General features: G+C 40.1%; 1 protein-coding gene and 1 pseudogene across 7 annotated transcripts in view; both read left to right on the forward strand.

Annotated features, from left to right (window-relative positions):
- The window catches only part of PHACTR4 (phosphatase and actin regulator 4), a 77,161-nt gene that overhangs the window by 49,108 nt on the left and 14,033 nt on the right, over positions 1-14,020 (forward strand). For 3 of the 7 annotated variants that reach the window (XM_090268917.1, XM_090268915.1, XM_090268921.1), the window contains 6 exons: positions 217-240; positions 1,195-1,371; positions 1,928-2,008; positions 7,745-7,909; positions 8,898-9,296; positions 13,118-13,700. In XM_090268917.1, the coding sequence (XP_090125043.1) occupies positions 217-240; positions 1,195-1,371; positions 1,928-2,008; positions 7,745-7,909; positions 8,898-9,296; positions 13,118-13,700 (1,429 nt within the window). Of the gene's footprint in view, positions 1-216; positions 245-1,194; positions 1,372-1,927; positions 2,009-7,744; positions 7,910-8,897; positions 9,297-13,117; positions 13,701-14,020 lie in introns of all 7 variants that reach the window. The other 4 variants (XM_090268918.1, XM_090268920.1, XM_090268919.1 and 1 more) reach the window with 2 other exon arrangements.
- Positions 2,388-3,261, forward strand: LOC150014471 (mitochondrial import inner membrane translocase subunit Tim23 pseudogene; annotated as a pseudogene).

The raw sequence follows: 14,020 nt of genomic DNA on the forward strand, positions 1-14,020 counted from the left end.
TATTTTTAAAAGATTTTTAGTGAATTTATTATGTCCCTTTGTATCCCCCCAAAAAGCGTTATTTGCTCCAGGTGTGAAATTGTTTATAATAAACATATTAACTTATTACATGTGATAATACAGTATGTGGTCCTTGCTATAGTTCTATAAAGTAAAGGTTCCCCTTTGATTCCTGGACTGTTACTCCACATGACTCTTTTTTTTCTTCTCCTCTAGACTTCTCCAGAGAACCCTGGGACAGTAGGTGGAGTGCAAACCTATATTGTGTTGCCTTCCTGCTTTTTTTGTTGCCTTCCTGCTTTTTTAAATTATTATTATTCTTGGCCCAGTCTTGACTGCTCCTTTCTCTGCCACTAAAGCTACCTAACTAAACCCTGCATGTATAGTCATTCTGAGGGACTTATTTATGGTCTTTCATTTCAATCCTGCACATTTATTTATATCATGTCAATCATGTTTCTTGTGAAATCCTTACTATCAGGATTGTTCCTGAAGAAATATTGTGATAAGCAAACTGGAATCTCACTTCTACTTTCCAAAAAACTTCTCTTCCATTTTAAACCACTCTCTTTCTATACTCCTGCTGCCCACCCCAATCCCCTTCCAGTACTCCAGAACTTGCTAAGGTCTTGTGAAGGCAGAAAATAATCTGAAAAACAGATGCAAGTAAGGTGTTAACACTTAATGTGTCACCCCCTCTCTGAACTATTTATATCCTGAAAGAGGAGGACAGGGAGAGGGCAGTGTTTAACAAAGGATAATGACCTGCTCACAAATGCTGGAACTCCCTGCTTCAGTGACATGGGAGATAGTAGTGTTAGCTGAGAAAGGCCTTCCTCCGGTCAAGATCAAGGCTGCGTGGGGCAAGATCTCACGCATATTGGGAAGATACCCACATTTGTGTGTGTGCCTTTAAGAGATTTTGAGCTGGTTATGATCATCTCATTGAATTTTTGTCCTAAAATGATGTCAGCTTGGTTTGGTTCCTTTTTCTCCTTAGTAATTTCTCTGTTACGGATTGTGATATTTGGTGTTCATGTGATGTCAAGGAGTCTGACTGTCTGCATGATTGTTCATCATTGCTCTGATCCTTTCCAACTACCACAGGAAGAGAGGGGCAGGGACAATTTCAAGTTTATACCGAAATAATACATTGGTTTTTCCCTTCCCTCTCTCCGCCACCCCGTGACACAGAAGAAGCGGGCCAGCCCACTGCCGACCCAGGCATGATCATGGATAGTGTGGAAGCAGGAGGAGACACAACACCTCCCACCAAAAGGAAGAGCAAGTTCTCAGGCTTTGGCAAGATCTTCAAGCCCTGGAAATGGCGGAAAAAAAAAAGTAGTGATAAATTCAAAGAGACATCAGAAGGTGAGATACTAAGATTTAAGTATGTGTTCCGAGTTAAAAAGTTCCCTCTTTTGGAAGTACCTTTTTCCTTCTTTTTCCCAAGCTTCAATAACTCCCTATTTGAAGGGGGAATTGAATCTTTTAGAATTAAAAACCAAGCGATCACTCTCTAAGCCTTATATACTATAGCCTCATTCCCAGATGGGTATTTTGATGGGGTTAAAGTTTGTCAAGTGGTAAATGGGGTTCCTAAACTGTAGTGAATCTAAGGTGCTCCTTCTTCCTACCCTGGCCACTTCCTTCCAGAGACGGGTCATTCATAAATACCTTGTTATTGAAATTCTAATTTTAAAAGATAAAATTATATAAGGATAGTTACTTTTGGAAATGCTATTTTCCTAATAGCACAGCATGTGAAAGAAATTAAGTTTTTAAATTTAAAGTTAGTTTTCCTGTTTTTTTCTTTCCAGAGACTAGAAAATTGAACCACTTTATACTTTTACCTGTGGAGTTAGAATGCTTAAAGTTGACCTTTAACTGCCACAATTCTGAGTACTATTTTCCAATTTAATGTTAGTTTTAGAGCGAAAAATATCTATGCGGAAACCCAGAGAAGAGCTTGTTAAAAGAGGGGTTCTGTTGGAAGACTCTGCGCAGGGTGAGTTTGCAAACATACGCATGTCTCTGTGTAACTGGTCTTCAGTTCCTGTGAGGTATATGACTTTCCTTTCTTTTATTATTGCTGTTGTTGGGGGGAGGGTGCTTTAACAAAACAAAAATTGTTCATGCATCACGAATTTTTTTTAAAATATCTATTAAAAAAGAAAGAGACAACTCAATAGAAAGTCTGCAAAAGCACTGAACCATTGAATTCACTAAAGAGTATATACAGATGCCCAATAAATAAAAAGATGGATTTGTTTTACTTCATTAGTAATTAAGAAATACAAATTAAATCAAAATAAAATAATTCAACATATAAACTAGAAAACCTAAAATTAATCAAATGACCAAGAACAAGAGTTGGCGAAGGGGTGTGAAGGAGTCGGTAGCAACGTGGGTCTTCCCGCTACTGTTGAGGAGCAACAGCCAAACGACCGCAGCCTGAGGCTGACGGACGATTTGCTGTGAGACCATGGAGGGCAGCGGGGGAAGCAGCAACAAAAGCACGGGAGGTTTGGCCGGCTTTTTCGGAGCTGGCGGCGCTGGTTACTCGCACGCGGATTTGGCCGGCGTCCCGCTGACTGGTATGAATCCTCTCTCTCCTTATTTAAATGTGGATCCACGGTATCTCGTGCAGGATACAGATGAGTTTATTTTACCAACTGGAGCTAATAAAACCCGGGGCAGATTTGAACTGGCCTTCTTTACCATTGGAGGATGTTGTATGACAGGAGCTGCATTTGGAGCAATGAACGGTCTACGGCTAGGATTGAAAGAAACCCAGAACATGGCCTGGTCCAAACCAAGAAACGTACAGATTTTGAACATGGTGACCAGGCAAGGGGCACTTTGGGCTAATACTCTAGGTTCTTTGGCTTTGCTTTATAGTGCATTTGGGGTCATCATTGAGAAAACACGAGGTGCAGAAGATGACCTCAATACAGTAGCAGCTGGAACCATGACGGGCATGTTGTATAAATGTACAGGTGGTCTTCGAGGGGTAGCACAAGGTGGTCTAGCAGGACTAACACTTACTAGCCTCTATGCACTATATAATAACTGGGAGCACATGAAAGGCTCCTTGCTCCAACAGTCACTCTGAAGATTTTTGCCAGCCTGCAAATAGAGGACAATTTAGTAGTCATCCAGATCAATTTATGAATCAATGTGGAGTTCTCTTATACCTACAATTAGGTTGAAAAATTGTGCAGATGCCGGCTTGCTGTGATGAAGATGGTTGACCAGACTGGTTCTCCTTCCAGCCATGAATGAGTTGAAGCCAAAGTCCTTTGGTGGTTGAGTAAATATGGTTCTCTTTGAAGATCTTGCACCTGTTCTCTTTCCTACCCACTGAATGGAAAACCACTTACTCCCATCATTCATTTCATTCCTACCAATATCATATCACCGAGTTTGTTCATTTAATGATCAAAAAGTGTAATATTGTCCTGTATTCCCAATAAAGGGTGAAAATAGGAAAAAAAAAAAAAAAGAAGAGTTGGCGAAGGTATGAAGTAGGTGGAATTCACATATAACTGTTGGTAGTAGTGTTAAAATAGAATAATTACAGAATTTGGCATATAGCTAATAAAAATGTGTATACATATATCTCAAGACATGTACCAATATACTTATAGCAGCAATATTTACTAATAATAGAGCAAAATTGTTAGCAACCCAAATGCCCATGTTGTGATACAGTTATAAAATGAGATACACAGCAATGAAAACAAACTACATCTAAATGCTATCATGTAAATCTCATAAATAATATCAGGCAATTAAGTCAGTTATGAAAGAATATATATTGTATCATTTCTATAAATGTAAAGAAATAATAGGCAGTATTAAACTACAGTATTTGGAGATGCATGCTTAAGTGGTTAAACTATAATTTAAAAAAACAAAGAAAGGATCATGATGAGAGTTAAAAGAATAATTGTTTTGTGAGAGAAGGAAAGATATGTTACTAGGGAGAAAAGGAGGCTTCTGAGGTCTGGAAGCATTTCCTTCTTTTTTTATCCTCACCCAAGGACATTCTCATTTTTTAGAGAAAGGGGAAAATAGGTAGAGAGAGGAGGGGAGAGAAACATTAATGTGAGAGAGAAACATCTATTGCTGCCTCTCACATGCACCCCAAATGGGGACTAAACCCTCACTTAGGCATGTGCCCCGACCGGGAACTGAACCCACAGCATTTCAGTTTACGGGAAAACTCTCCAACTAACTGAGCCACACCAGCCAGGGCTGGAAACATTTCTTAATGTCCGTAATGATCACACAGCTGTTCTCCTCATAATAGTTCACTAAAATTTAAATTTATGTTCTATACATTTTTCTATGCTTGTGTTATACTTGATGATGAAAAGATATTTTTATAGAATTTAGTGTCATGCCATCTATTATTTATTTAAAGAAGGCAAATTATTTTTGTGGGAATGAAAATATCCAATAAATGAAAGATTAAAACATAAGTAAGAATAACTGACTTTGTACAGAATGTCACATTAGGGGTATAAGTATGAAATGATTTTTTTTCTTCTAATAGTTACCTCCTAATTTTCTTTACTGAAGTCCATTTTCTTGCTGGGGTAGGGGGTACTATTCACCTCACCTTCCATGTCTCAATTATCTGGCTGGGATCCTTAACTCTGAAATTGAGTGGTTGGTGAAGGATCCTTGGAGCTAACATTATCTGTCTCTATACATCCTCAGCATTATCCCAGCTGCAGTACTGTGTCACCTCTGTCTGTCTGTCTGTCTCTCTCTCTCTCTCTCTCTCGACCACATTTGTCTCATGTCCACATTGCTGCCCTCGTCTTCTGTTTGTTTGTCATAAAGATCATGTTTTGGTATTTCAACACTCATTGCTGGTTTAATAATGTCAGGACTTTCTCCAATGTGTGACTTTTAGAAAAGCAGCTTATCGGAAGAGTTAAAGACTATTTAGTTGTGTTTCATTTTTCTTCATTAGAGTGACTTTGCATGAGACAGAAATCTGAAAACCCAAGTTTTAAAATATATCCTTTGGATGATGGGAGAAAGAAGCCAAACTGATGGAATATTATACCTTTTAGGTTTTGAACCATGTGAATATACTCTTTATTCACACAATTTAATTAAATTATGTATATTGAAGATTTGTTATCTCAGCTATGTAAAAACTGAGCAGAGGATACAAGCTCGAAGGAAAAATACTAACATTATAGCATTGGTTACCTCTGAATGTTGAGATGGGGATACAGGGGGTTTTTTCTTTCTATTTTTCTCAATTTTCTACATGGTTATTATGAGCAGGTATAACTTGTTTTATCGTGTGTCTGTTTGTTTTTTACAGTAGGGCACGAAATCTTCTAGGTATTTAGGGCTTCACTACAATTGTAATGCCTCAGTTGCAGCACCCTTGGCCCTTGGTTTTTTGATAATAGCCACTCCTCACTCCATGCCCGAGCCTGTGTCTCACCTTTCTTGTTTATGCACCACAAGCCCCATATGTTACGTCCTTCTTGTTTTTCACCTTCATTCAATCTCTTTTGCCCTGTGCTTCCTGTTGGCCTTTGATTTAAGTTGTTTTTAGCCTAGAAGCTCAAAGGCCCAGTTGATGAATGAGTGGCAGCCACTGGACAATATGCCACTGTGCCAGCCAGAGAACTGACCTAAGCTTTCTTCTGTAAGGAAAAGTCAAGAGATGGAACTCAGGGCCTGGCTTATATATTTCCAGTTTAGGCCAAAAGCAGTGTTTGAACTTTAAAATTTTTTTCATCCTTCAAGATGGCTTTTGGCTTGATTGTGGTTCTAACTTGACTATATTATAAAATATTAAATAGATTTTCTGAGTGGGGGACATTCATAGGCATTAAAGCCAGAGAATACTTCTGCTCCATTCTGTTAGCGTTGCGGAAACCCTTTGCATTAAATGTAAGAAAGTCTCCTTAAAAATAGGCAATCCTGATGCAATAACTTGAGAGAACTGATCAGCTTTACATATATTTTACTAGTGTATGCTGAGTAGAAACCAATTAATAATGTGTCTTAATCTTTCACTATATGGTTTTCAAAATGATCAGTCTTCATTGGCGCTGAAATGATTCATTACTTTATATTCTTGAAAGGCCTGTTTTTGTTAAAGCTGGTCTGTACTAACATAAGCAATAACTTATGTTTGCACAGTTGTTGTCATCTTGCCCCTTCCCCTTTTAAAAAAGTGAATTAGTTGTCAGAATACCTCAGCTTTGGAAGTACATTTTTATTTAGTGCTCATTTGCCTTAGTCTCTTCACTACTTTGAGCTCAGGCTCCACCTCTTATGTAGACTGCATGAAGAATGATACTGTCTAATGTCCTAGGAAGTGGTGGGTTGGGGTGAGGGAGACTGGTTGGTCTTTGAGGACTGGAAAGGCTAACTGAAGAGACACTAAAATGATACTGCCCAAAGTGTCTCAGTATAGAAAGCAGAGGATGCCATCTAGAGAGCAACTAGTTCCAGTTCCCACACCAGGAGATAAGTCAGAAGTTTTAGTCTTTAACCTCAGTTGTTTTTCAGTTTTCTCTTCCAAAGGAGTCTAGAAAACCTCAGCAGTAGCTGGGAATGTTTGTCGAGTTGCTCCATGAAGGAATCTTACCTACAGTTTTCATAGCGCTGAGGGGTCATCCCAAAGCCGCCAGCCTAGCGATCATTCCTACAGTTTAGCTTGCTTACCTCTGATCCATCTGTCAGTTCTACACACTGCTCTCCATTCCTAATGCCCGCAAGCACCCTCTGCTATTTCTCACGTGTATTCTAGCAGTAGCTCATAATTAGTTTTCCTGTTTCAGTCACTGCACAATCTGTCTTCCTCACAGCTCTGAGTTAACTTTCCCAGACACAGAACATATCAGATCTCTCTTCTATTTTAATTCATTGGCCTCCTGTTACCTACAGGATTCAGTCCAGGTTCTTTTACATGGTTTTTGGTATCCTTCAGCCTGACTCTTGCTTGCCTCTCTAGTCCTATCCATAACTTTTTCTTGTATGCATCTATTCTCCTGCCAGACCTAACTAGTTGTCAGTCCCCAAACATGTCGAATAATTTCACACCTTCGTACATGCTATGCTGTTCCTTCCTCCTAGACAGACTCTTTCATCATTAGTCTGGTAGGCTCCTACACATCCTTTAAGACTCAGTTTAAATATTTTGTTTTATTTTTTTTATTTTAGAGAGATGGGGAGGGAGGGAGAGAGAGAGGGAGAGAAACATCGATCCATTGCCTCTGTCACACCCCCAACCAAGGGAACCTGGCCCACATCCAAGGCATGTGCCCTGACCAGAAATGGACCCAGCAGCCTTTAGGTTTGCAGGATGATGCCCAACCCAATGAGCCACACCGTTGAGGGCAAGGCTCAGTTTAGCTACCATTTTCTGTAAAGCTTTTCCTAACTCTGTTCTCGCCCCAAGATAATTATTTCTTCTTTATTCCTACCACTTCATCCATTATAGCTCTGGACGTTTAGCACTGTAATTACTTATATATAATAAGTCTGTCTTATTGATGTAGCAAGGCACCTGGCACATAATAGGCAATCAAATGTGTATTATAAAAAGGAATTATTTAATTTCCAATACTCCTATAAAGATCCAAATCATCATCATCATCATCTAGATCTAAATAATAAGCTAAAAAGGAGGAGGGGGAATGGGATAAGATGACCATACCAGTTTCATCAATTTGCTCCTTCCTTTTGGACCCTGCAGATGGTGAGGATCCAGGGAAGCTGAACCATGCCATGTTGAAGAATGGCCATACCACCCCCATAGGGAGCGCCAGATCTTCTAGTCCAGTCCAAGTAGAGGAAGAGCCAGGAAAAGTAGCTGGTCTTGGGAAACCTATTCCAGAAGAAGACCCAAAGAAGCGCCTAGGTAAAAAACTGGATTTTTGAGTTTACTAGCCATGGATCAGTCATTCTTGTTTATCTCAGGGGTTTGTGAGAGCAAGGGGGGAAATAAAATCCAGAGGCAATTCTGTTCTCTAGAATTTCCTCAACTAATTGTAACTTTAAGTAGAATTTTACACACACACACACACACATCCATTCTTTCATCACAAAGTATCTAAAGTTGTGATTCACAAGGATGGAAGAGGATGTTAAATATCAGATACCTCTAGGACTTTTTTTGGTTTTTAGATTTGTTTGTTTGTTTATTTCTAGAGAGAGGGGAAAGGAAGGTGAAAGAGAAGGAGAGAAACACTGGTCAGTTTCCCCTTGCACACCCCCAGCAGGGGACTTTGCCTACAACCCAGGCATGTGCCCAGACCAGGAATCAAACCTGTGACCTTTCTGTTTTCAGGACGACACCCAACCGAGCCCCAACTGAGTCAGGGCCTTGTAGGCCTTTTTTTTTTTTTTTTTCTTTTTCTTAATTTTTTTTTTCCATTAAAGATTTTTATTCATTTATTTATTTTTAGAGAGAAGGGAAGGAAGGGAGAAAGAAAGGGAGAGAAACCAACAGTGTGTTGTTGCCTCTTGCACACCCCCAACTGGGGACCTGGCATGCATCCCAGGCATGTGCCCTGACTGGGAATCGAACCAGCAACCGTTTGGTTTGCAGGCCACATTAGCCAGGGCTTGTAGGACTTTTTTAAGCTACATATTTTTCCTCCACCCAAGGGATTCTGATGTGCCTCTTCCTAGCTCTTGTGTAAAAAAATCACTATGATAACAAGTCTCTTTTACTGATTGAGAAAGTGTTGAATACATAAGAATGTTGAGGTTGGGAAATTTTTGCCTGGAAACTGATCCAGAAATTAAATAATAGATGAAGCTGACTATAAGTCAGTAGATGTGTTAGCTTTTTGAGTCTGTCTTATTACTCTCTTACTTTTTAAATTGTGTCTCTTATTATACAGGCTCGACTGGAAGCCAACCTAATTCTGAAGCAGAGTCTATTTCTGAGAATGTACCCAAACAGCCTTTACTTCCCCCTAAAAGACCAGTGTCCTCTTCTCATGAAGGAAATGAAGGGCAGGCAAAGGATGCCACTTCTTCTGGCAGCACAGCGAGGTCCACCTCCTCCACCTCCATGGCCGCCACTACCACAGTACCTGCTGCCACTGCTGCCACCACAAACCTTCCAAAAACTGTTATTAATTCCTCTGTGCCCCCTTCCCCAGTGCCCAGGACTCTGCCCGCTGCTCCTGCCAGCACTAACTCTACTGCTACCCCGAGCCTCCCTCTCACAGTCCCTGCCAAGCAGCCCCCTGTCCCTCCCCCTAAACCAACTAACAGAAACAGCAACCCTGTCATTGGTAAGTTTTTAGGTTTTCGTTGGGTTGGGTTGGGTCGGGTTGGATTTTGGATGATGTTTTACTGGAAAACTGGTCCAGTAATGATTTGATCTATAACAGAATTTTCATATCTTGTCCCTTTGAATGCACTCAATATGGAGAAAAATCTTGAAAATGAGGCAGGTGACTATGCATGAAGATCAGATAACACTAAAATCAGGTTCAAGTGTGGGGGAATTTCTATTTCCCTAAAACAGTGTTTCTGAAATGCTATCTATATTTGGGGGACTGGGTGTGTGAAGGCCCTAACAGGTTTGACCAGCATGAAGAAGAGGTTTCTTTTAACCTACTTTAAACTGCCAATGGATATCTTCCGCATAAGCTCAACAGATGAAAAGATGGTTGTATAGATGCCAGTATAACTTGTGATTCAGTGTCTGGCATAATATCCTCAAGGGGAACTGCAAGAGATAGTATTTAAATTGTCCTGATAAAATCATATTTTATCTTGGGAGAGTTAAGAATGATACTCCTTGTAAAATTACTGGTGGAAGAGAGAAAGGGAGGATAATTGGTTTTAGTATACTAACTTTTTATATTTACCTAAAGTCCTTTTTAGGTCTGTTTTCTTTACATAAATGCATACCTTCTTAGAGAAATTTTCAAGAAAAAGAGGAGAGAAAGGAAGGTAGTTTTTCAGGAAAAATGATACTAGGCTTTGTACTGCTTGAAGTTCTTGTTAATGATTGGAGGAATAAAAACTATGGTTGTTAAATGGCTTAATACCGTCAAGTTGTGGGGAGTGACTAGAACCTTGAAAAACAGGCTTACAATTCATTGTGACTATGACAGGTTTGAGTGGCTTGATAAAAACAGGATGAAGGTTATTATTATCGCCACTTGGACAGATATTGCCGCATTGACTTCTCTCTGAGAAACTGGAGGAGCTTTCTTGTATACTTATTTTCAAAATCTTGTGTAGTAGGGAACCGATTTTATCTATTAGATAGTTAGGATAATTAGAATGTGCAGAAGTGACTCCTCGAGGTTGCAGTTAGTGAAAGATAGAAAGCAAACACAGACTTTTCTTTCTTCTTTTTAAAGATTTTATTTATTTATTTTTAGAGAGAGGGGTAAGGAGGGAGAAAGAGAGGGAGAGAAACATCAATTGGTTGCCTCTTGCACGCCGCCAACCAGGGAACTGGCCTGAAACCCAGGCATGTGCCCTGAGCAGGTCTCAAACCGATGACCTTTTGGTTTATGGGACGACATGTCAGCCAGGGCCAAACATAGGCTTTTCGACTCTTGAGTACAGACCTCTGTTCCAGACACCTGTGTTCGCAAACGGTTGTCTACGTAGGTGTTCTCATCACAGTCACCTGGAGGGCTTGCTAAACTACAGATTGCTGGACCCTGCCCTTAGAGTTTCTGATTCAGTAAGTCTGAGGTAGGTCCTGGGAGTTTGCGTTTCTAGTAAGTTCTCAGGTGATGTTGATGCTGCATATCCAGGGACCATGCATTGAGAACCACTGCTCTAAACCAGTAGTATATGCCACTCTTTTCAGGGTAGACAACATAAAAAATGGTATTATGTGTACTGCCTCCTGGGCGAAACTGCAGAGGCCACACTTAGCCTAAGGTGAATAGCCGAGAGCAGCAGGACCTGTGACAGAGGAGTCACTCCCCGTCCATGAGTGGTCCTCAGCAGAAGGAAAGAAGTAGGACAGTTTACAGAGTTTTTATTAAAGTTAAATAGATTTGATTTAAAGGACTGTCCTTTATTCTGAAATTATGACCTTATTCTTTGGTGTTAAAAGACCATTTCTTTCATGAAAAGATTATACTTGTAAGTGGTATATTTAATATCAAGCCTTACTTGGAAGTATTGAAAATGACAGCCTGAGGTTGGTTGAGAATTTCTTTTTAATCGTATTAGTCCATGAAATCTAAACAACTGGAAACCACTGCTGTGGACATTGCTGCATCTACTAATGGACATAACAGTCCTAAGACTGGGACTAGTAAGAGTATTAGGTCTAAGGAAGAAACATCATAAGTAGCTGAACCGAAGAAGGAAATTTATAACCCTCCGACGAACACTCTTGACATCTTGCTCACAGAACTACAGCCATATCCCATTGTCAGGGTATATGTACCAGAGTTGACTTCCTTAACATGTTCAGGTATATGTTTTCCTTAAATTACTGTAGGTACTTTACCTTATCAATTCAAATGTTAAAATAGTCAAATTTGGTCTTGTCAGAGGTGAGTTTTGTTGGAACAGCTAACTGCTGTTTTTAGAGAGGCAGCAAAAGTCCATTCTACCCAAAAGTATCCTTTCCACTGATCCTAAAATTCACATTTTTGATTTTTTTTTTTATGTGTATGCAATGTTTTTCTAGAAAGTACTTTTAAAAATATACTTATGATGAGTGACATTAAAACATTAGATTACAGCCCTGTCTGGTGTGGCTCAGTGGATTGAGTGTCAGCCTGTAAACTGAGAGGTCGCTGGTTTGATTCCCAGACAGGGCACGTGACTGGGTTGCAGACCAGGTCCCTGGTTGAGGGCGTGTGAGAGGCGACCAATCACACATCGACCTTTCTCTCCTTCTCTTTCTCCCTCCCTTCCCCTCTCTCTAAAAATAAATAAATAAAATCTTTAAAAACACACACACAAAACATCAATTACCTAGCCTTTTACTTTGAATGCTGCTCATGGAATGGGATTTAAGGCAAGCAAATTTTTATTTCAGGGAACCTTGAGACATGGAATCATGTGAACAATTGACGGAACCAAAATAAGTTTGGGTAAAGGGTTAGAGGTTGGTGATCAGGAGAGCTACTTTTTAATTATTTTGCAAGGTTGGCCCCTGCACAATGTGGTGATTTACTTTTTAATGGCCATTTGGAGCACTTGAAAGAGACTTTGCTGAATCAACATCTGAGTCACTTTGGGCTGTGGGTGATGATATAAGGTTATATACTGTCTTGATATATAGGGTACGGTCCCCCATCTAATAAACATGTATGAAGATCCACTATGTGCCAGGCACTGTGCCTAGCCCTGTGGATGTGCTGATGGAGACAGGGGTTACCCTGTCTTCAAGGAGCCCATAGTGTAGTAGGGAGGGGAGATGGGGATTGGGCATATAGGACAAGAGGAGTGGACACTAATAAAAATCCAGTACAGTGGTACCCGGAGGATGGAGCCCAATAATGAGACCTGGAAACTAGCTGATCCTTCGTCGGTTTATAGTATGATCTTAGGCAAGTCACCTGACTTCTGTGTTTTCTCCTTCTTTAAAATTATTTCTTACACAAGGAGAATATGAAGTCAAGGATAAAAAAGCAGTTTGATTTCTTCAAAGGCCTTTGCATTTGCTATAAATATCCAAGCTGTCGTTTTTGATAGTTTCATAATACAGAGCTAATAGATATCACTGTTTATCAGGATATGGCAACAGTACGTAATAGTATTTGTTTTCTTATTGCTATCTGCATGTTTAATAGAGTGCTTTTAGACAAAAGAAAACTTGCATTTTTTTCTGTGTCCTTATTAACTTAATCTTCAAGATCATCATAAAGAGTTGTCATATCTTATCAAAGAAGTAAGATTTCTTATCAGAGTATTAGGGTAGTGGTCTTCCTATACTTCTGTAGATTTATTAGGCCACAGATACTTAAATATAAATTTTGTTTTAGAATGAGGTATCTAGGGAACACAAAGCCATGACATGCGGTATTTAAGACTGAGCTCAACTCTAATTCTAGGCCCTGGACTGGCCTCTCAAAGCATTGTAAAGCCATCTTAAATTAAGGTGTTGCTCTCTCTTTTCCAGCAATAAACAGTGGTACATTGTTATCAAAACCATCCCCACCCTTGCCGCCTAAGAGAGGCATTCCATCAACCTTGGTACCCACGTCGGAGTCTGTCACCACCACTGTCACCACAAAAGCACCAAGTGACCAGAGAAAGAGCACATGTTCTGTGGGTTCCGAACAGCTGCTGCTGCTCCCACCTCCCTCTCCATCCCCCCCATTGCCTACTCATATACCTCCAGAACCCCCACGGTCCCCTCCATTCCCTGCTAAGACTTTTCAAGTTGTGCCAGAAACTGAGTTCACACCTTCCTTAGATCTACCCCAGGAGGTTCCCCAGCAGGAGGACCAGAAAAAGGAAGTACCCAAGAGGATGTTGGATCACAGCTTTGGGGAGCCGCATGTACCCTCTAGGCTGCCCCCACTCCCACTGCATATCCGAATCCAGCAGGCCCTGAGCAGCCCACTTCCCATGATTCCGTCCTTGGAGGGCTCTCACAGAGCTCATTCATTGCTCTTCGAGAACAGTGACAACTTTCCTGAGGAGAGCAGTACCCTGAGTCGTACCACGTCACTTCCCATCACTATTGAGATGCTGAAAGTGTGAGTGCCTTTAAAGCTTGCCTCTGTTTCCTCTCCTTTACTTGCTTTTTCTAGGTAACCATTCTTGGAAAATTATTACTTATAAAAGAAAATGTGAACAAATTTAAAGGAAGAAGAATACTTAACAGATAAGACATGTTCTAGAATTTGGACTTTGTTTACCCTGCTGATTTCTATAACATTGTTTCTATGGAAGACAATTTGATGATGATACAAAAATTATAAACTTTTGTACTTGAAAATTAAAACCATTGTATATTTTGATACTTGGTGCTTAAGAGCGATGACTTTGGAGTAAGATAGCTCTGGGTTCAAATCCC

The sequence above is a fragment of the Furipterus horrens genome, unplaced genomic scaffold (genome assembly GCF_987537825.1).
Source record: "Furipterus horrens unplaced genomic scaffold, mFurHor1.1.pri manual_scaffold_3, whole genome shotgun sequence".
NCBI lineage: Eukaryota > Metazoa > Chordata > Mammalia > Chiroptera > Furipteridae > Furipterus > Furipterus horrens.